This window comes from Mytilus trossulus, chromosome 11, assembly GCF_036588685.1.
Source record: "Mytilus trossulus isolate FHL-02 chromosome 11, PNRI_Mtr1.1.1.hap1, whole genome shotgun sequence".
NCBI classification, from domain to species: Eukaryota; Metazoa; Mollusca; class Bivalvia; order Mytilida; family Mytilidae; genus Mytilus; species Mytilus trossulus.
The window spans coordinates 27,464,586-27,488,877 of NC_086383.1; the positions used below are offsets into that span (position 1 = coordinate 27,464,586).

General features: G+C 31.5%; 2 protein-coding genes across 2 annotated transcripts in view; one reads left to right on the plus strand and one right to left on the minus strand.

The window, feature by feature from the left end:
• Positions 1 to 1,512: 1,512 nt before the first annotated feature.
• LOC134689911 (uncharacterized) overlaps positions 1,513 to 24,292 on the plus strand; it is a 42,152-nt gene continuing 19,372 nt past the window's right edge. The window contains exons 1-2 of the mRNA XM_063549876.1: positions 1,513 to 1,652; positions 2,420 to 2,490. Coding sequence (XP_063405946.1) covers positions 1,513 to 1,652; positions 2,420 to 2,490 — 211 coding nt within the window. The remainder of the gene's footprint in view (positions 1,653 to 2,419; positions 2,491 to 24,292) is intronic.
• Positions 9,684 to 20,751, minus strand: LOC134690948 (uncharacterized). Its single transcript, XM_063551125.1, has 6 exons — positions 20,408 to 20,751; positions 19,231 to 19,278; positions 16,584 to 16,708; positions 15,247 to 15,428; positions 11,138 to 11,228; positions 9,684 to 9,832 (listed from the first exon to the last, which is right to left on the minus strand). Exons 1-6 carry the CDS (start codon positions 20,442 to 20,444, stop codon positions 9,707 to 9,709), a joined length of 609 nt encoding a protein of 202 aa, XP_063407195.1. The 5' UTR covers positions 20,445 to 20,751; the 3' UTR covers positions 9,684 to 9,706.

Sequence of the window (24,292 nt, forward strand, 5' to 3'; positions counted from 1 at the left end):
GTTTTTTTAAAATTCCCCTTACACATACTGTCTATGGTAAATCAATGGATAATGCATACGACTGAACGATTTCTTGTGGGACTCAACTTTGTTTTTTTTAAATACAAAACGAAACTGTACAATTAAAAAAAAAAAAAATGATGGCAAACATTGTCTAAACCTTTCAATGAGAGGTTCGCATCAATAGTTGGAACTTCTGTTTTTTGAAATTGTCGTTTTATTTAAGTTTTGTCAAAACAATAATTTGCCAAATGACGTCATAAACGGAAAACTTCATCTTGAAATTTGAAAAAGTCTTGTATCGTTTCTTTTTTTTTGACTTGTATATGTTAAGGGTATTCGCTTGTCATGTTTTTGAAATTCTGTCAGATTTTCGGAATCCTCTGGTCTTATCCATTTAAATTCCTTTAATAAATTTGCCCATTAACCCATTTTTCTTTTTAATAATATTTTAATAGTTTTTGAGAACTTCAACTTGTGAATGATTAAATTATAAAAGATCAAGAGAAAAACTTATCCCACTAAAATTTCAATGACTTATATCTCGAAAAACACACTGATCTATATATTCTGTTCGCTATCTTATTGTTTTTAATACCCTTATCACTATGTTATATTTTTATGAAAAGCTTGTTATTTTGAAACTAAGAAGCGAAAAGTAAAATCACAAAAATCCTGAACTCCGAGGAAAATTCAATCGGAAAGTCCCAAATAACGTGGCAAAATCAAATGACATCAAACGAATGGACAACAACTGTCATATTCCTGACTTCGTACAGGCATTTTCTAATGTAGAAAATGGTGGATTAATCCTGGGTTTATAGCGCCAAACATTAATTTCAAATACTGCAAAACTGTCAAAACCAGCTGTTAACTGAAGTCTCTTACTTGAAACAGACTATACTTTCTAAAAACGTAAGGAGGTGGAAGTCAATCAATACTCTACAGATATGGTACAAATGCGAAAGTAAACCAAAATGTCCTTCTAGTTGACAAGTAGGATTTAAGATAATTCAAACATTATGAAAGGATAAATATGTATTAAATAGGATACACTTTTAACATCTGAAGTAGCTTATTTATGCTATAACTATGTTCCCGTAATAAGCAACTGTGCAAAAGTGAAAGTAAGTATCACGTAGTCTCGCAAAATAATATAAACAGGGAAATGTGAATTAAATGAATGAATCAATTTTGATACAAACATAATATCATTCAACCATCAAGGCACAACATAGCCATGATAGTAAAACCAAAATAATTTAATGCACATTGAGTCTGTGCAAAAAAAAAGATATATACCTGTATTTAACGTTTATCAAAACGTTGTGAAATTTGTATATATAGAAAAGACATTTGCCACCGGTTTTAATGGAAGTAGACTTAATTATCTTTTGGTTTGACTTCCTGTGAAGGTATGTCTTTAATCCTTGTTCCTGGACCTTATATATTATTGACTATTGTTGGAATATTTCGATCACTATTGTTTAACAACTGAAACATATATTGTACATGAAGGAATATAATTCATGCTTTATCTCATGGTCTGTAAATGCTGGGAAACAGTATGAAGAAAACAAAATGAGATCTATTCTAGCGATCGGTGAAAAACTGCGTAGTATGTCAGTAAAAACAAGAGTTCGTGGTAAATTGTAAGCACGTTTATGTAGCTTGTCCATCATGCATTACATTCATTAATTGGATCGATCAAGTACTCAAGTGAAAACAAATATCATTTTATGTAAACAAACGAATGTTTTTTGGGGGAATATTATCATGCTTTGTAAGACATACCTGTATAAGTACACCCGACCTGTTCAAGAGATCCTCAACATTTTGAAATGAATAAAAACTAATAGTATCATGATGCTATTTACTTGCACGCTTCTTTTCATCTGAATATGAACATTTTCCTTGTGACGTTTTAAAGCAAATTTAATAATTTATCAGCATTAATACAATTTGCATTAGTTGTGATTTTAACTTATTTTGACTAATTATCAAAAATCTTATAAGATATCGACAAATTTTTTTGGATAAATTGTTAGTTGCCACATGTCGAAACATATTAATTTTGGTTGAGAGTAGACAATAAATGGGAGTTTTCGCCCATTTTATATTTAGAATTATGCGTAAAGAAATATAGCTCATTAACAATACATAATAAAGAACAATGGTCTTGGATTTGAGATCCCTGGTTTATGACATTGAAATTGAGGTCAAGGTCACTGGTTGATTAGACGTTCTAGATTTTTACTTTTGCTTTAAATTCATTTTTATATATCATAAAGCCATATAAACTAACATTTAAAACTGAATTTTGATGTTTTCCTATCAAAATATATTGTTACTGGTGGAAACCCTTCAATTGTTTTCTGAACAATTGGCTTTTAATAAAAAAAAATATTGTTTATTGTAGTTCATCAGATATGAATCCATGTGTATTTACTTTTTATTTTCCACTGCTGATGTTTATACTGCAATTGACAGGTAAGTTCAGAGTTTTGTTTTTAATACGGTTAGTTTAGAAATTATTTCGAGGTATTTATAACTGCAAAAATTGAGATTGGGTCAGTAGCGCTTTAATAAGCAATCACATTTTGAAAATGTTCATATACATTTCTAATAATGATTATTCCTCTTTAGCTTTTGTGCATACTTCAAACATTGCAAGACTTGGTGTGATACATAATCTATTTTTTTCCTACATTTACAGCACAGATACTCTGAAACCAAGAGGATTAAAATGGTCGTTTATATATTATAATATCAGAAAGAAAAATATTCAATTAGTTTATTATGTCAGTAGATCCGCATTAGGGCCATTTTAACTTCGTTTTTTTTAAGGAAAAGTCAATCTGGTTAATTAAGTTGGGGAATTATCTTTTTTTTAGGGGGGAGGGGGTATTCCTAGTCGGAATGAGACAATTATTTGTTTACTAGGCATGCGAAAATCTGATGGGTAGATAGCTGATATTTACTCTTTAAATTAATATAAATAGATTGAACGTTAACGTATGCCAACACAATGTCAGCTTGGGAAAAAGGTCAGATTACTTAGTATTAATAAAATGTTATTTAATATGTTATTATATGTTTACTTTCTCGAAAGTAGGACCAATCTTAGTATATTTTCATGCAGTTCAATACTACTTTTAGATTCATTAAGATGGACAGTAGAACACAAAGTAACTGACTATGGACAAAACTTAATATTGTTATGTAGAGTGTCGAACTGTTGTATGAAAGATGCAGGATGGTATTTATGGACTCCTACAAAACGCACAATTCTTAAAGACGTAAAAACTGCTAGTATATCAGTCCCAAAGAAGTATTCGGGATATATTCGAACAGATGGTTTTAGTCTTATTATCAATAATCTTACACGAGCTGATATGAACGTTAGTTACTCTTGTGATTATGGATTGCAGTTGGGAGACAAATTAGTCTTACACAAAGATGATGTTTTCAAAAGTAGGTAAACCAAATATATTGACCATCTCTTTTCATTTTTCCGTGTTAAAAGTCCTTCAAATCCTCTAACTAACTTGGTCATTTAAATAATATACAGTTTAATTCGAAAACGGTTATATATATACTAGTAAACAAACTGTAAAAATTTTACATTTCAAAGACTTTTTTAAAGTATTAATGTAATGCCTAAGCACAAAAGAAGTTAATCAAAAAGGCAAGCAATGGATATGTCGGGGAAATATATGTAAGTGATTAGCATTTAAACAGAATATTTGTTCGCTTAAGAAAAAAAAAACAAAAAACACGTCACATTTGTTGTACTTATTTGCACGTTCCTTAATTGTCACTTTTTTCCATTTGTTATATGTTCGAGTCAATTAAAGACAATGCTAAGAATATCTACAAAGACAGGAAGCATTTAAAATGACTCTTAGATTAACAGGTTTCGATTTGACATCTCTATGTCCATTATATAATTGATTATATGAAACCTTTCTTTTCATAATTTATTTCAAAATTCTGTCTCATAGAATTTTTTTATGCACTCTTATGTGTTTTTTCATGAACAAACTAACCAAATTTAGGAAATTTTTAACGACTCATAGCTTGAAAAATAGCAAGGTGACCCATACTTTTTATTATATTTTTGAAAAAAGCATAGTAAAATCTTCATTTTAGCAAAATATAAGAAAATTCTGTCTCAAAAAACATTTACTTATGATCTACCTTAATAGTAACAAATAATTAACTGTTACATTTTGTTCTTTAATAAATTGTTAAAATAATACCTTCTTTTCAGCGTTCTGATAATTGCTGGAGGCTCTGTTCTGACCAAACTTCTGATAGCAGTTGTCATTTGTATATGTTGTAAAACACTATCATATGAACAACTTGAAACAGACGACCCTTTTAAAGGTAAACTAATTAGATTTTTTTTCAACAAATATTGATCAAACTCAGTTCTACTGTATCTTATGATTTTGATATTTGCATTCTTTGTTTTTTATTTGTAAAATTATCACTTTTATAAACATCGTATCATAAAGCAGGACTAAATGGAACTAATCTAAAACGCTATGTACGTTGAAGACTATTTATGACTGACAAGTTTACAATTTTGTTGTTCTTTTTACTTTTTTGCATGCGTTGACAGTTTGTCTTCAACGGAAAAGTTCTGTATGTGTACTGTGTATCTACCATTTTGTTTTATATTTAGATGATGGTTGAAATGTTTTAAACCGAACAGAAATTTTAGAATCGGATAAAACTAATTAAATTTTTTTTGCCACCTCAGTTATAAACTGTCAACACTTTATACTAATGGCAAAACAAAAAAAGATGGATATCTATTGAATAGTTCATTAATTTTCAATATATATTGAATGACTTGTTCTTGGCTTTTTTTTTATTTAACTAGAAATCTTCTCTTCAGAATTTTTAATACATAAATGATAAGACGCTAAAAACAGAATGCTGTTTTTAAAAAATACACTCTTCTGAATTAAATGAAATCGAAAATGTTCTACCTGGCATAAAGCAACTTTTGTCGAATCTTCGAGAAACATGGATATCTTTTAAAATTACAATATAAACCGGAGGAAAAGATAATATGGGCACAATGAATACGACACGATAGAAAAACTCACGGGAGCATAAAGAAAACGAAAAATAAACAATTAATAGTCGTTAATGAACTTCAGCTAAATGCATTATTATTCAGTAATATTATGTCCAATTTGACACTTATATGCTGGGATTGGAATATATAGCTATTCAGCTTTAGACGCAACATGCAGGAGACAGAAAGGTAATTTATAAGAATAGTTCCTTGATAATGGGAGTCTGTTTTCAAAAGTTATCTTTTGAACAAGCATTTGTTGTGTGTGATGACCCCACTTCAAACATCAGACACTTTCTAATTAATTCAAATACGTTGCTGTTGATGCTTGCTTCAGTTTAATAACAACGAAACTAAAAAGTTGTTTCAATGAAGTACATTTTGTGAATTTCAGGAAATGAAGACGGCATTAGTAAAAAACAGTTCATTATATATAACGAATATTGTTCGAAGATTGAAGTGTCATTTGTATCTTCTAAACCACAAAAACGCACTGATACAAGTTTTGGGAAATATGGATATTTAGAATTGTGGTCAAAAAGTACAACAAAAGGAATGAATAATGCTGAGATTGAAAGCGGCAAAAACTATGAAATCATATTGAAGAAACCTTTCATAGGTTGTAATGTTCGCGTAAAGTACACACAATACTTTCTAAATTATTTCCCCTATCCATGGTACGGACGCATCAGCCTTCAACACATTAGAGGGATTAAAATGGTCTTCACGACGAACGGCAAACTAGAATATCGGAGATAAAAGAAAAAATCTGCAACAATAACGCTTCCAGCTTGCTCAACGATTTTCGAGAAAATATACGTTTCATCAAACTTGAAACTGGATTAGTGCTAGGCAACATATATTAAAGTGATGTGTCTTTTAATGTTGTGTAGCGCTACACCATATGTGACTTCCATAATACAAAAGTTTGATATTGCTATATTAACTAGCATTAAGAAAAATCGCAAAATATATTAGTTAGCCAATGACATATGAACTATGAATAAAAATGAATCTTAAAGTCAATATCTCAAAAAATAGTTTTATATATATATGACATATTTAGTTAGCAGAAAAGTATTCCTTACCCGTTATGAGATAAGTTATCGTCAACAGGCATTCACGTTGTATAGATTAATATAGTAGTATACAGGGGTTTTACGGAAAAAAATCGATTGAGAGGAAAACAGATATGAGTTACAAACTTAACCTATGGGAAAAACACGTCAACTAAAAGAGGAAAACAAACAAACAAATAACAGAAACACTGAATTGAACAAAAAAGACCAATGCTTACAAAAATAGAAGCAAGTTATTCCATAATAACTGTTTTATTCCTGACTTGATACAAGACATTATAAGAAAAGAGGTTGGTTGAACCTGATTGAATGGCTAGATGAGCCTCCCGCTTTATGACAATGTTAGATAAATGATTCTATATAAACTCCCCCTTTGTTCCACAAAATTTAAAGCGATAAAACTATTTACACTATACTACAATAATAGTAACTTGAAAATGCGAATATATATTATTCTAAGACAAAACTTAGTATATGGTGAACATACTGCGCAACGTATAAACTAGTTTGAATTTACAAAATTAAGGAAGAGTAGTTTCAAAGTCAGAATTTATACAAGCCATTAACAACAGATAATGCAGATAGGCTAAACTTAACTGAAATGGCTATATGTGTTTGAGCCATCTTTTCTAGACTGGGTACTGACCCAGTCTGTTTCTCTACTCAGATTTAGCCAACCTTTGTGATTACTGTGATGCGCAATCTACCAGTAGAGAAAAGCCCATTCCGAAATCAGTATTCTGTACTAATGACATCACTTGAATTCCTTCAGTGTAGAGGTGTTAAAATGGTTGTGTCTAGTGTCTACATATATCACGAAGCGAGAACTTAAATATATGTTGACAACCCGGCACATCAGTTAGTCAATTAAGAATTTTGAGTCTTTCAGAGATACACATAATAACGATAATGTCTTTTAAGGGACAATAGAACAATGATTTAACATTTTTAATCAATCAAAACATTAATTCAAAAAAAAATAATACTGAATTTACGACACAAACTTTTCATGCGTATGGTAATTCTTGCGTAGAATTAGGGGCAGTCGAATCGACCCGATCTAAACTAAAGGTGCTTTTTTAATTTTTATGCAGTTGGTTGCAACTTCGACCAATAGAAATAAATAGCTCATTTCTTGGAAAATCTATTGTTATCCGCCAAGTGTTGAGAGAATATGACTAGATCATAACATTTGTCTAGCGAAGATGGTTTTGAGCAAAAAAATAAAGAAAATAGCTTGAAAGTAAACAAAATAAATGATCAGCAATACAAGAACAACAAAACGGAAATATTTGTCAAGAATTCTATTATCATCTACAATGTTTTTTTTAAATTTAATATGCACAAAGGCCTACGTGGGCGACACAAGCTCTTTATCCCATCTAGCTATGTTAATACATGGCTTTAACAAACACCAAATTAACATTTAATCAATCGAATATACACCTTTAATAATATGACTTAAAGACTCATGATGTCAAAACAAGAAACATGAATATGAAAAATAAATCTGCTATTACAGTAAGGAATACTTTATTTGCTTAATTGAGAAACAGCTTCATATTAGAAATAAATAACATTTCCAGTTATTAGTAATGATTTGTAAACTCAATGTACAGTCTGTATGAACAAGAACATTAATATTATTTATGTAAGATAAATATATGTTAGATAATGCCAGATAATAATAACAGGTATAAGTAATAAGATATTGCTAGTTTTTACATTCAAAACAACAAGCAATCATGCATATATTTGATCGCAAATTAATAAATAAAGACTTTAACATATCATATGATGAAAGACATTTAATGCATTATGTGTCATAACATCAATTAGGAAAAAGTACAGATACGTACTAACCACTAGTCAGTCGTTTAGTTTGGTACTGCTGTATCCAAAAGTTTACAACAGAATCAATTTTTCGTTGAAAGATGTTAAACGAACAATGACAGAAGAATATAGCTTCAAGTAGGAACAAAGAATTATTGACCCACTTGGATATATATTTATTCGTTTTAAATTACCTCTCTTTGGAGTAATTAAGTAAATAATATGTTCTATAATTTTCTCTTAAAGATGGCAAACAAATAAAGAAAACAAAACCAAAGTACAAGCACAGTGACCCACAATGATAGAATCATTCATTTCAAATTACTTTTCTAATGTTAATGAAAGTTTTACAATTTAGAGTTTTTCATAAGATTAAAATACTCTTTATCATTACTTCAATCGCCACCTCAACCCCCACCACCACATCCACCACCGCCACAACCGCCTCCTCCACATCCTCCTCCACCACCTCCACCATCGCCACCTCCGTCACCACCACCACCACCATCTCCACCGCCACAACCACCACCACCACTACCACCAAAGTCCCCTCCAGCACCATCATTTCCAGCCTCGAAGTCACCAGTATCGTGTGTATCATACCCATAGTCATTGTCATTACCACAATCATAGTCAATGTGATCGATGTCTACGCTTCCACCGTCCCCAAAGTCACTCCAACTTCCCCAGTATCCACCGTAGGGAGTTGGTCCCCATCCCCATCCCCAACCCCAACCCCAACCTGGCCCATAACCACCAAGACCATAGCCTATGGCTCCTCCATTGATTATACCTTAAAAGAACAATATCACATTTTATCTTACTCCTATACATTTCAATGAATATAATTTCTTAATAGGGAACACGTGCAGACTCTGCATATTCAAAAAAGATCTCCTCATAGTATCTTTATGACGACATTTTTAATATCTTACTTTGAATATTTAGTCTGTCGACACCTGCATTTCTAGGCCTTAATGTGATTAAAAGCTGTACGAGCCAAATGTGGTTTTTAAAGTAGTTACTAGTACTCCTTTACTGATTCCGTTTATAACGTGTACGGTCCCAACAACACTATTTAAATAATATTCTATCTGAAATATAATTTGATTTCATAAAATCAATACAGTTTCATGCTGTTATCAACTTGAAAAATCGGTGTTGTGGAGTGCTAGTGTCTTTTTGTGACCTGAACATTTGAAAGGCAACCTTTCTTTCACATGTTATTCGAATTTAAGTTAGTCGTGCATTCAATGTTAACATTGACTAAGTCTTGGTTTAGAGGCAAACACTTGTTGATTTCATATTAAAATGCGATTGTTGAATGATTGTTTCCCTGTATTGATTTGGAATCGAATATCTAGAGATCAATAAAAACAATCAAGGCAACACTAATCGTATCAATAACATCATGAACAACAAGAATGTGTCCCCATTACACGGATGCCTCACTCGCACTATCATTTTGTATATTTAGTATACCGTAAAATTAGGATAAAAACTCTAATTTGGCTTAAGAATAAGAAAGACCATATCATAGGGAATTTAGTTTCAAGTTGGTAGGACTTCAACTTCATCCAAAAATACCTTGACCAAAACTTAAACTTGAATCAGGACAGACGAACAAACGGACTTACAGACAAGAAAACATAATTCCCTTCTACATCGGAGGTGGGGCATAAAAATTATGTAAGATTTTATGTTAGACGTGCTCAAATTTACATATAATACATAGTATCGGTTGATTAGTAAGACATTCATTTACCGGTACTAAAGTCTGTGTTGCTCCGTTTCTCCCTATTCCCAGGTAATTTACCTTGTGGTTGGTCTGAAATAAATTGTGAATCATGAATAGATGTTTACTTAACTACGATTTTCTAATAAGATAGCAGTCATTTGTCACAAAAGCTCCAGAGACACCCACTCCTTATTTTGAGGGGCGTGCAGGGGTCATTGTTTCATTCCCCAGGAATGTTTTGTATACATAAACAAACTTTTTTGTTCTGAAACTAGCATGAACAGAAGATTTCTATTAACAATCGACGACGTTCTTATATCCCCCTTATAATCCTTCCTAACTTGGTGAGTTATGGTTTCTAAGCAGAGACTAGATAGCTATGGATTAACTTCACAAAACATGAATGATCCTACCTGCAGTAATAATCAAATGTATATTTCTATTAGGGAAATGTACTATCATCATTGTATGTTCATGATTATCATGTGGCAGTACACTATAAGTATGAACAAAACTGATAAATTTCTGTGTGTTTTCAATGGGAAAAGTAGTTATATCAAAAAGACAAATCCTGTGAAACCTCTTTAAAAAGTTACCAAAGGTACCAGGAGTACAATTTAGTACACCAGACGCGCGTTTTGTCTACATAAGACTCATCAGTGACGCTCATATCAAAAGATTTATAAAGCAAACAAGTACAAAGTTGAAGAGCATTGAGGTTCTTAAATCCAAAAAGTTGTGCCACATACGGCTAAGGTAATCTATGCCTGGGATAAAAGTGAAAGAAAACAATTAACAAAAATACCGAAATCTAATCTAAACTAAAAAACGAAGGATGTCTTAAAAACTGTCAAATCAACTGCTTGACTTAATCGATCATAGGAATTGAAATCATCTGTAATTTTCATAACAAAAATCGACAACTTATTTGTAAGTCACCATTATACGAAATGTGAATTCAAGATCTTCATAGTTCGACAACTTAATTTTTCATGAAAACTTCTAAGAAAATTCAGTTACCATCGTGGCAAATTATTATCGTGTCAAGTAAATATATTCATAATAAATATAAATCTTCCATTCAACAATCAAAAACATTAAAAATCAAATAACTTTAGCATGAACGATCAGTTCCTTAAAAAGTGTTATATCAAGCCGTCGATTTAATGGCGTTCATGTTGGACAGTCTAGTTTTCTGTGCTGTGTTTTAATACTGTATGTATGTCATGGCAGTGCTGTTTTCAACTAGAATTATATTGTGATTTCCTTTGAAATTTTTCGCCATTCTTTTATGTCTTAATCATAAATTTTAGTACATGCTTTCAATAGTAATGGGTAATTGTGTTACTAAATACGATCTTTCGGGTGTCTTCTGTTATTATTTTGAACACTTACATTGCACAACATTTGTAGGTGGAGATGGTCCAGCCTGATGACTATTGATCGAATGATGAGGACGCTCAGGTCTTGCAGGAGGTGGTGGCAGCTTTAATTAAACAAAATAAATATGAAATGTCAAAACATTTGTTGGTCGATTTTATCATTTATTTTGAAATACCAGGGTTATTTCAAGAAGAAGAAGAAGAAGAAGAAGAAGAAGAAGAAGAAGAAGAAGAAGAAGAAGAAGAAGAAGAAGAAGAAGATGACAATGACGATGACCAAAAAATGAAAACGCGATTGAGAAGTTTATCGCTTGTTTTGCTATGTTCTTACGCATTGTTGTAAATTGAGGTTTGCATTAATTTGCAGTTGTGAATGTTGCGATAAAACATCAGGTTCAACTATCAAGATACATATATAATGATATATTAATTTTAGGTGTAAGATTTACTTTTACCTACCGTTGGTTTGATAACCTCCAACCAAGCCCTGCAATAAAAGAGAAACAGAATAGACTATATAGCTACCTCGACAAACGCATCTGATGCAGTGATCCTCATTGTATATACACTTTTCTTATAAGGTAGTGATCCTTTTACAAACTGTTGCAGTAGAGTTTTGAGGGAAATAGACTGAATTAAGCACTACAACCAATTTACAGTTGCCATTTTGAATCGGTTCATCGATCATTTTTTTTGTCGATAGCGCAGTACCCTCATGTTTATAAGATTTATAAATATACTGAGCCAAAAAAGTTTAGCAACACTTTTTTTTCAATTTTTCTGCAATTCTTTTTTAAACATCATTGATATAATCCTTAGTTTTACCTGTAATTTTCAACAGTCTTACTTTTTTTTCTGGATGATTGAGTTCGCGCCATTTTAGCTTTCCACGTGTAATTGATGTTTTACCTTGTGTATCTGTACTTTAAAAACAAAATTTATTTTTTTGTTTCACTAACGTTCAAAATCCTACCATTGGTAAGAAAAACACAAAAAAAATTGAAAAAATTGCATGGGGCGTCAACCTGGCCTCCCCGAAAATGACCGTCAGAAGACTATTGCAGTGGTTGATGCCAGAATGAGTGTTTCTGATGTCGTGGCTTGCTTAAATGTGCTTTTCATCAACACGTGCTAAGTTTTTCCCGGCCACAAGAGTAGTGCATTAACAAAGGCAGCTGCTGGTGTGCCTGCTAATCCTTCATTGATGCACTTAGGGCATGGCCGAGAAATTGATTTTGAATAACACTACTCATTTTCGCATTTTGACCCTCCCGCGCTCCATACAAAAAAAATCCTAATGAATGTGAATGATTAACATTCGTGATGCTTCTGACATGTCATAATTTCATTTTTTTTATTATTAAAATCATATGTTGTTACAATTTTGTAATAAAATAAAATTTCTTATTTTTGTTGCTAAACTTTTTTGGCTCAATATAGATACCAGAAGTCGTCTGATTTTACTTTTCTTTCTTTTATTCTGTTAACCTCAGTTTTTGTTTCCTTTGTCAATTTATAGGGGTAAATTCAGTAAATAAATATACGTCATCAGGGACCGCCTATTTAGGGGAGAGCTTTCTGTCTAAAAGTGAAGTCATGTGCTCTTCTGATTGGTAGATAAGGTTTGTAATAAATATGTTTTGGTAGATGGATCAAAACTAGAGTTGAAAAAAAATAAGAAATAAATGCTGAATGTACTAATTTTTTCCTTACAGGGTTGAAAAGTAATTTGGGTCAGTATAGGAATTTAGTGCGAATTTACGTTTTTTTGTAAACAAGGCCATGTGAATGCCAAAATTTGCCGTATGTTTTATATTGTTGCAAAAGATATGTCTACATTTGTACTTTCATGGATGGCTGTGAAGATTTTTAATTTCTAAAGGTAAATCAGGTATAAATTTATTTCCACACATAGATTAGCATTAAAGTCAATTGGAGATTTTTTACTGAATTTACCCCTATAGGAAAATATGCACTTTTTCACTGTACTTGTTCAAGGCCACACAATAATCACAAAACTCATTTCCGGTAAATGTTAATGTAATGGAAGAATTTTGGACCCATTTGAAGTTGTTTTTTTACACAAATTGCTATCTTTAATTGCGGCTATCCAGGATGCACTCAGTGTACTGTGAGAGAAGCATGGAGTATATGTTAAAAATCAGTTTTTGTGTCCAGATTGAAAGAAACAATAGAAATTACACTTGAGAGTTATGATATCAATAAAAGGCATGAATATTCTCCCCATTTACATCACATTTTGCACATATTTCTCCTCATAATGTATAAAATTATATGAAAAAAATGAATTACCTCCTTTTGACATAGAAGATTTTGTTTTGGCTGTGTTCCCCATGTTAAGTTGTAGAACATGTGGTAAATAAGCACTTTTCGAGTATTTTAACACTCGAATAATCTGACCGCATGAAGGTATTCATTTATTTTTACATATTAAGGCATTGTGTTTCTTTATTTAAAAAATGTACTAAACAACTTTTCATGATTACATGTCCTTCATCTATGAAACCAGTGTTGAAATGTTTTATGTTAAATAATTGCTTTTGATATTGTAAATTGTTACTTCAATCTCCCAAATGTAAAGTTTGGTCATATCTAATCTTATTTTTGGCACTTTTTTTCACTTCAGTTCTGGCTGTCTAGTTTTAGCGAAGAACCCATCCTGATGTTGGTGTAACAGGACTTTCTGCACAGTGATTGTCAATGACATTTTGTGAAATTTACAAGTAATTAAAACACAGATTTAGTATAATGAAACATAATTGTTGTTTTTTTTTTGGTATGAAACTGCTTGAAAAAGCCTTTGAGAAGTCTTTTTGTGGTCTATTCATGGTATTTAATCAAAAATCTCCATAAAAGGAAAAAAACTAACTAAGAGTACACAAATACCTTTCTAGATGTAATTGCAATACTGGTCAAAGCAAACACAGAAAACAATTCATATTTATTAAACATAGTATTTTACGCCATTCTTTTAAAAACAGCCAATGCGCAACTTTATATATCAAATATACATTGGCCGCAGTATGGAGTGTGGTATTCATTTTTTTCTATCTTTACAAATTCAGCATTCATGAAGGTTGTATTGAAACTGGAACTTGAAAATTGAATACATTAAAATTGAGAATGGAAATGGGGAATGTGTCAAAGAGACAACAACCCGACCAAAATAAAAAAAAACACAACAGCAGAAGGTCACCAACAGGTCTTCAATGTAGCGAGAAATTCCCGCACCCGGAGGCGTCCTTCAGCTTGCCCCTAAACAAATATATACTAGTTCAGTGATAATGAACGCCATACTAATTTCCAAATTGTACACAAGAAACTAAAATTTAAATAATACAAGACTAACAAAGGCCAGAGGCTCCTGACTTGGGACAGGCGCAATTACATGTTTATTACAAAAAAAGTTTGAAAAAAAGGAAAACAATTCCTTATAGGGGTAAATTCAGTAAATAAATATAGGTCATCAGGAACCGCCCATTTAGGGGAGAGCTTTTTGTCTAAAAGTGAAGTCATGTGCTCTTCTGATTGGTAGATAATGTTTGTAATGAATATTTTTTGGTAGATGGATCAAAACTAGAGTTGAAAAAAAAGAAATAAATGCGGAATGCACTAATTGTTTTCCCTACAGGGTTTAAAAGTAATGGAGTTAGTATAGGAATTCAGTGCGAATCTACGTTGTTTGTAAACAAGGCCATGTGAATGCCAAAAAATGCTGCATGACCCTATGCTTTTATTGTTGCAAAAGATATGGCTACATTTGTACTTTCATGAATGGTATATGAAAGTTTTTAATTTCTAAAGGCAAATTTTACACATAGATTAGCATTAAAGTCCATGGGAGATTTTCTACTGAATTTATCCCTATAAGATTTAAACATCGTAACACTACTGAGGCATAATATTAAAACCGATGATTAAGTGACATACACAAACGCCGTTATGATACTCATGTATATGGTCTAGAACGTTTTTACAACATATTTTGTCAGTCTCAACGTTGAAATGCTTTAAATTCGCATTTTAATATGTAACTCCTAATATCTAATTAGTCGGGCAACACAACCAACCATATATTATGATCAATAAAAAGTTACTTACATCATGTCCTCATCACCTGCAGTAAATAGAATCCAGTTCATTTTAATATATTCTTTTTTGGTTCCCTTTTTGAAGATGTCTGGAACACCCATTAAATGTATAACCTGACTTCCTTTCGGAAGTTGAGGAAACCCAGCTGTATGAAGACACATTGGTCCAACTGCCATGAAATTAGCTACCATCTAAGTCAATAAAGTTAACAAAGGATAACACATTTGATTGATTAATCTGTGCGTATCAAGAGGTATAATATCATGATTATGGAGTAAGAAATATGAGGTTCTGAAAACAATTTTTAGATACATATGATTTAAGAATAGAATAAAATAGGCAAAAACAATATAGGGTAACAAAATAAAGAATAATGGAGAATATAAAGCATATGCAATGGCAGGTCTTTTATCGAGCCCACAAGATATTAGTATATTAGTTCATCATGAATAGAAACATGCAAATTAAGCATTCATACTAAACGAATGAAAGATCTTTTCATAATAAAAATACTAATCAAACCTAAAATCGAATTTTATATCCATAATGCCAAAAAGTGTATCAATGTAGTTTGACATACCTATTAGTTCATTGATTGAGTTTACTATTCTAGATTTCAGACCTGGTTTTCGCCAGAGGTTCTAGTTTCCCCATTTATGATGCACATATTTTGGTATACAAATATTAATGTTTGATATTAACTTTTTGTTGCATTTTATCTTGTTCCAAGTTTTGGTTCACAATTGAGTGGTAAATGAGTCGGTAAATGATGAGAGCCCGAATATTAGAATAGTTTGTCAATACATTTTTAACATATGTTTTTATATTTTTGTAAATTATTGAGCAATGAAGTGTTTCTCCTAGTTGTTTTAAAGAAATCAGAGCGAGACTGTAACAATTTGATCTTTGAACTTCCAACAGTTTTAGTTTTTGGAAAGCAAAACATGTTGAAGTGTTGTTTTCTCTTTTTGAAGCCTTGATTGTCCGATTCTTTTTTGTTTCTAAACTTCAATTTTTTATTGCTCTGATACGATTTGCGCTTTAAAAAAGATGCTGAAATAACCTTTCTCAATGTTGTTTTAATAAAATATGAAATCAGGGAATTAGATTGTCCAATTTTATACTAAAAAGTGTAACTTCTAAATGTGAAGTTTCGTTATAAACATATAAAACAATACATAAATACAAATATTGACATCCGAGACCTTACTGAGACAGAAAGATGATGATTCGTTTAAGGACGAACAAATGGCCTCTTCACATCTTACAAATAAATTTTAACACTATTTAAACGCTCAAAAGGTGATCTGACATAACGTACTAAGTGTTTAATTCAAAATGATTACCTTCAGTTTAATACCACCTTTGTGGTGGTAATACATGCAATGGTCGCGGTCCTGATACCATAAGAGACTACTGTCGTCATATAACACAAAATATTGTGACTTCCATCCGTTGAAAAAACATCCTTCTGTATAAAGTAAAAACAGCCTGTAACTGCTTCCATGTTAAAAGAACGTCTATACATATGTATATTTGTATCCCATTATATTAGAAATAGCCCTTTTCTATTATACACTATCATGATTAAAAGAGGGACGAACGATACCAGAGGGGCAGTCAAACCCACAAATCGAAAATAAACTGACAACGCAATGGCTAAAATGAAAAGAACAAACAGACATACAATTGTATAGTATATGACATAATAAAGAAAACTAAAGAACAAACAACACGAACAACACTAAAACTAGGGGGATCTCAGGTAATCCGGAAGGGTAAGCAAATCCTGCTCCACATCTGGCACCCTTCGTGTTGTTAATGAGATAACAAATTCGGTAAATAGTCTTATTTGGTAGGTGACATTCATGAAAGGGAAGGGGTTGTAGTTAAGACGTAAGGAACATATCCGATATTATTTGTGAAACAGTTATTCCATAACCGTCAACAAACTCGTTATGGTGTCTGTTAAATTTACGAAGAGATGATTAAATCTCTAATGTTTTTCCTATGGCAAAGATTAATTAACTGTACGAGGCTTTTTCGAAAGTGTGGTTCTCATCAAATCTCCATAATTAATTCCGTTTAAGTTCCTATAAATTTTTAGATTTACAACATTTCGTTGGGTGTGCGATTTCCCAGTGAAGGTAAATAAAACAAAACTGTTCGGACGTGCTATATTCATAGTATTATTTTCATTTGTACGGTTACATTGAACGTTGTACATGCAAGACTAATTAGAATCGTCAGGTAACAAAATGTGTTGGAATACAGTATACTTGTACATGTTGTATAATAAAATCAAAATATATGTGCCTTTTTTTCTTTTATAATAAAAATACTCGAGGCACTCTTTCACGTTTAATAAAATATCTATGTAAAAAAGAAATCGTCTAACTTTTCAATTTCTTTCAGTACAACTCATTTATACAATTTTGTTTGTATTAGGGCGGATATCACACGTGAAGCAAGAAATGCTCAACTTTTTGTAGCGACCAGTTTTTTTTAGTTGTTGCTGAATACGTTTGTTTTTTTGTAAGTTCTGTATATCGATGTTTTTCTTTTTTCTTTTGACCACATTTTTTTCGAATAGTAATGAGTCAGTCTTTTGTCGCACTTCATCTTGTATTGTCATACTTTTTTGTGAGCGTAATACATGTTTATAAACGCCAATTAAGATAAGTTTATGATCTGACTAAATCCTCTGACTTATAAAATATAGATTTTGTCATTTTTCTTTCGGACTGGCATTTAATTTTTCATTTGTATCATCTCCGAAGAACATGTCAATCATTTAAGGACAGTTCAAAGATTGTTGAAATTACAACCCCTCGTGTTAATCTCAATATATTATAAAAAACATAATGCATTCTAATTACACAGAAGAATTGAGTGCTTGTAATTGAATGCTGATACTTCAACTCTAATAGTGAAAGTAATATCTAAAAGCTTTTCATGTATTGAGTTGTATGCTTTTTGTTTTGAATGTTGTCACTGGCAGCACATGTAGACATAAACTTTGTAATGAGAGTGCCTTTCGATTGTGATCAACCAATCAAATTGACGGAATTTAAAAAAAAATATCCATCTAAATGTAATTATATGATGTTAGTAAATGCACTGAACGTAGAAGAACTTGTCATTTTATATGATTAAGCAAAACTATTTATATGTTAGAGTAAATAGGTGATATAAGAATTATAAGTAATTACTAAACAATTCAGTAGAAACCTGTAATAACTATTCGAGTAAGTGATTACATGTATTTACTTATTGCTTCAGTAAGTACAGGTACTCACTGATTTTTTAAAGTAAATTTTACAGCTATTTACTAACAGTTAGTTTAACTTACTATTTTTGTTTCAAACTTTGATACATAATTTAAGAAACCACACATGAAAGTAAAGGACTGGGATTTGAGGGCTTACTTTTGGGTTAAAAAATCAAACTTAATTTAAGACTGCATGCTCTTTAACTACAGTAAGGGTTTTGAAACTGGAAAATGTTGTTTTTCTTTAATTTGCAAGAGTTTAACTTTTATAAGTTTACAAAACTTTGAATTTTTCGAAACACTAAGGATTCTCTTATCCCAGGCATAGATTACCGTAGCCGTATTTGGCACAACTTTTTGGAATTTTGGATCCTCAATGCTTTTCAACTTATTGTACCTGTTTGGCTTTATAAATAATTTGATATAGGGTCACTGATGAGTCTTATGTAGACGAAACGCGCGTCTGACATACTAAATTATAATCCTGGTAACTTTGATAACTATTATAAGACCTCCCAACTTGAGGTCACTTAACAGTAAATAGGCTTTGTCACAGATTTTTGTAATTGGTAATTACTGGTATTACCTGGGCAGTTTAAGATATAACTTGTATTAACTGAAACAGGACTTGCATGTAAATCCTAAATTTTAGTAATTACGTGTTATTATTAATGTTATATATTTACTGTAACAAATATAGAGTCGCCTTTAATTAAACATACCTTCATAAAACGTCAGGTAACCAGTTTTCACTACTCGTCCTGTTGGCCCTATAATAAAGTATAGTACAAAGATATATTATAACTGGATTAGCAATATTGTATGTATAAAAAAAATGTGGTATGATTGCAAATGAGACGACTCTCCACAAGAGACCAAAATGACAAAGATATTAACAATTATAGGTCACCATAAGACCTTAAACATTGAGCAAAGTCCATACTGCATAGTCAGCCATCAAAAGCCCCTAAATGACAATGGAAAAAAAATCAAACGCGGAAAACTAACGGCCCCATTCATGTTCAAAAAATGAACGAAAAACACATATGTAACACACAAACAAACGACAACCACTAAATTACAGGCTGCTGATTTAGGACAGGGAACATACATAAATCATGCGGCGGGATCAACTATTCTATGTTGTTATTTTGGAAGAATTTAATGGATTGGTTAATGCAGTCTCCTTTACGAATCCTTGTGCAGTATAGAATCAGTTCACTCAATTCTGATATAAAATACTCTAAATGTTCCGTTTTATTCTTGCAACAATTTTTATTCGCAAAGGAAGGGCATATATCGCTCCTGGTTTAACTGTTTTAAATTTTTGTTGTTGTTGTTTAAATGTGTAGCGTCATGTATGTATATATGGTATTTATATGTGGACTGTATTTTCGACTGAATACTTCATTTATGTGTTTTCGGAGAATTGAATCATAAGAAATATTGATCGTTTAGCACATTAAAAATGTGTCTTATTTTTAAATTATACATTTATATACACAATCTGCAAAATCATATGTGATACTTTCTAAAATAAATTAAAACTAGATATTAGTCAACATCACTGAATACATCTTGAGGGTCTGGTAGGAGTCTTTTGATTCTATATTCTTTAATTAATAAGACCATTTTTCTTTATGTTTATTTTTTTCTTTCCTTTATATTCCAACTTCCCTTTTTTGTGTCGATTGTTCCACGTGCTGCTTAATTTGCCTTTTATTAGTCACATTCTGTCCATTATTATCAATTCTCAAAACCCCATTCACATCCCCTTTCAAAATTGGGTTATTTAAATCGTCTACTATATATTTTGCATACATAATTGTAGTGTAAACATGGTAATATTTCCCAGTATTTAGCCTTTGGAATGTGTAATTAGTACGGTTAATGACTTACTTTTAATACGTATTGAATTTGGCCCACAACAATCCATGTTGCTTGTTTATAAAATCCGCTCTTGACTATCAGTCTATCGATAAAAACTGTAAACAACAATTATCATGATCATCAAGTACGTACATTACAAATAATAGTTTATGTGTAATAACACACAAATATTTCAAAATACATTATCAAACCATCCCGTATTATACAAATAAGTCAAAGATAAAATTCCAAATATCACAACATGCATCCAAGGAAATAAAAATAAAGAAATACTAAGTACACTTAAATAGATTTCAACATGGTTGAGATAAGATCTATCGAATATACAAAATATACGTTGATATACAAATATTTAACTTCGTACAGGTTAGGAATAAACCTTGAGCATCAATATTAATACATTTAAATTGTAAAAAGGAATAAATATGATGCATGTGGTAAAGCATTGCTTGATTGATTACTTTACACCTGTTTGCGTATAAGAGAATTATTTTATGCAAACAAACACAATAAATATAATCTAAAATGGGTCCAACAACCTTACGTCCTTTATCTTTTACATAATATCAAATAGTTTTCGGATTTGTTTTACCCTCCAGGACGTTGTTCCGTAATGAAATCCATCGAGTTACGGTATTGCCAAGTTTGATGCATGGTCTACTGTTAAAAAGATGTGGTTCCAATTTGCACTCATGAGAAGTAAAAGTTAATTAAAGAAACTGTTTCATGTTACACCGCAGCTTTAAGAAATCAGTGAAAACGAAATTGACATTTTTAAAAGATGAACTATTTATTCCAACTATCGTGTTTTTTTTCTAAGTATATAAAACAGACATCAATATGATGACTGCTTCATGCTTAAGGCAATTGTCTTGTTTTTTTATAAATCCTATTCCCTTGTTTCCATTCTCTTCAAATTCTTGATTAAAAACTTTCCATTACATTTAAAACGCTTAGTGAAATAAACAAAATAATAATTTAAATACGATGAGTCTTAATATCAAATGAATATCATCAATAATTCTAGCAATAAATTCATCCCTCTTCTAAAAGAAGCATTAATATCCAAAATCAATCTTACAGATTATATCTTACAGCATGTAATATTTCAGCTCAGGATTATAGTTTATAATTGTTTTCATTTTGATTGTATATTTGATTTTGTATTTGTGTGACTTTTAAGCACTTGATGGGTGTACCATCAACAGCACATCCTACCAGTACCAGAAATTATGCATTAAGAAATATATATTTTTACTTCAATCATTAATAGTTATAGTGGGAGATATTATGGACATAATTGTGCAAATCGTGATACAAGCATGAAATTTGGTATAAAGATTAACTAAATGATACTTATAAAAAATCCGTTGCAGGCCAGAAAAAAAGAACGTTTTTTCAAGATGGCCACCACACATTTTGAAAATGGCGTCATAACAAATTAGCCATTATTTGTTAATCCTTTGAAAGGTGTATTATATGTAAAATCCATTGTTAGATTTGATAAAAAGCAAATAACAGTTCATAAATAACGACTAGACAATACATTAAATGAAACTTTAGGTGACTTCCGGTTTCAAAATGTCGGCAAAAGTGTAAACAAAAATCGATTTTTTTTACTTTCAAGCAATTTTACAAGGGATTTTGAAAGATGTGTTATGTATAGTCCAATGTTAGTTATGATAAAACGTTAAAAACAGCTCCTTAGTACGACAAAACAACACATAAATGAAGAAAAATAGTGGTTTCCGGTTCCAAATTAGAGGCAAATACGTAAAAAATATTTTAATAATTTTCATCAACTTAACAAGTTATAACACAAGCATGAAATACAAGCATTAAATTTGGTATGAGGGTGGACTAAATGACAATTAAAGAAATCAGGTGCTGGCCATCAAAATTTTCATTTTTTCAAGATGGCCACCGATTTTTTTTGCAAAAGGCGTCATATCCAGTTGTAAATCCTTGAAAGTTGTGTTAAAGGTATAATCCAATGTAAATTTTTATTAAGCGTAAATTACAGTTTCTAAAGTACGAAAAAACAACACATAAATGACAAAAAAGAGTGATTTCCGGTTTCAAAATGGCGGCAAAATTTTTGAAAATGATTTGTTTTATAAATTTTCATCAACTTAACAAGTGATATCACATTCTTTGTTAATAATAAATGCCTAGTTTTGTTAGAAAGACAGGTTCGTTATCTTATAATTATCTGACAGTAGCCAATAAAAAAAACTCGTACAAGGAAGGACAGAACGGTAGCATTTACAGTCACCAACATAACTGGATTTTTCGCCTCCTCATTTCAAAAGTTCCCGAAAGGAGAATGCAACTTTAACGGCAGCCGAAGAAGTCCTTTTTGGTTCCCAACTGTCATCGATTTTTTTTCTTTCATCTAACCCCAGAGTTCATGAATTGATACATAAATCAGGCTGAGCCCAAACTTATCCTCCTTGATACGTTGATCTTAGGATGTGCTCCGGAAAAAAACTCTTGTAGGCGGAACTACATCACAATGCCGCTGCTTCCTGGGTGAAAATTTACATCATTTCTCGTTAACAACAAATAGTGATGTTTTTCTGCCATACATGATGCAAACAAATGCTTTTTTATGTCCATGTATGTGTCTTTATACTTCAGCAAAGAAATTAGTACGTCCCTTTAATACATGAGCTGCGTAGGATAGAAATCGACCTTATGCAAGTGTACGTTCACATGTACATCTATATGACTTACGATGATTTTGGTACATTAAAATACGAAATTAAATGGTGAATATTGGTCGGTTTTCAAGGGTTGTTATAACAAATCAATATTCAAACAGTCACATACTTTCCCTTCAGATATTTTTAACCGAAAAGTATATAAAAGATCTATTGATATTCATTTGCATAAGGTCGATTTCTATCTGACGCAGCTAACATGTTGCAATACTTCTCATGTCATCCAAACTTACCTTTTCCCTTAGTGTCACATCCACTGAATGTATGAATGAAAGGAAGAGTAGCTACACGAGAACCAAACGCATTTGATATATCACGTACTGGAATTAAGCCATCAAAAGTCTTCATTCCTGCCAAAACCTATTCACAGTTTGTTCCACCATATTTTTGGAGTGCTGCAATTCTTAATACTACTACATCTGTGTCGGTGCTACCTTAAATTACCGTCTTACAACAATTTTCATAATCATGCCGAACATGGACAAACATTCGTATATCTGCTTCTCCATGCTTACAAGGGGTAGCTGGAAAGTATCCTTATTAGTCTCTACAGAAGCATTTCTGTCGGCAAGACAATTTCGTTTCGTTGTCATCTTCATAGAGAAAACTATTCCAGAACCCAACTTTTGTCTTCTCACATCTAGCCTTTCAATGATTCATTTAGTAAATCTAACACAATGTCTACTCTTGAATACTTATCGATGCAAGATTTTATTTAAGGCCGTATGACAAAATCGTTCAATATTTTTGCCCTACAAGGTGGCCTGGAATCAATCATTGCTGCCATTTGTGATAAATGCGTCAGAATTTGGATCTGCAAATTACAAAATGGTTCAAGTTTATCCATTTGCACCGATTTAATACCACTGTTTAAAGTGACATCCAAAAACTAAAACGGAGGAGCAGTTTGTCTTTATGGATTAAGAAATATTCCAAATCAATTTGTCCACTGTGAGAAGAAATAAAAGTCTAGCAAAGATATCTAAGGTTCTCTAGCTTTGTTTTTTACAAAAACGTTTACAGTTTTATTTTACCGACATAATAGGAAGTTGTTATTTTTGATCTGGTTATAAGTTACCGGTTCTCCTTCGTTTTGTATTTGCTTCAAACGATCTTCAAAATATTTGCCTTTGATCTTTTTAAAGAAAACCTTTTGTGTTCATTAAGTCGT

Coding starts and splice junctions, on each gene's coding strand:
- LOC134690948 (XM_063551125.1), bottom strand. CDS start 20,444: ATGGATTGTTGTGGGCCAAATTCAATACGTATTAAAA. Junction 11,229..15,246: donor GCAGGTGATGAGGACATGAT/GTAAGTAACTTT, acceptor GTTTAATTAAAG/CTGCCACCACCTCCTGCAAG. Junction 9,833..11,137: donor ACCTACAAATGTTGTGCAAT/GTAAGTGTTCAA, acceptor AATTTATTTCAG/ACCAACCACAAGGTAAATTA.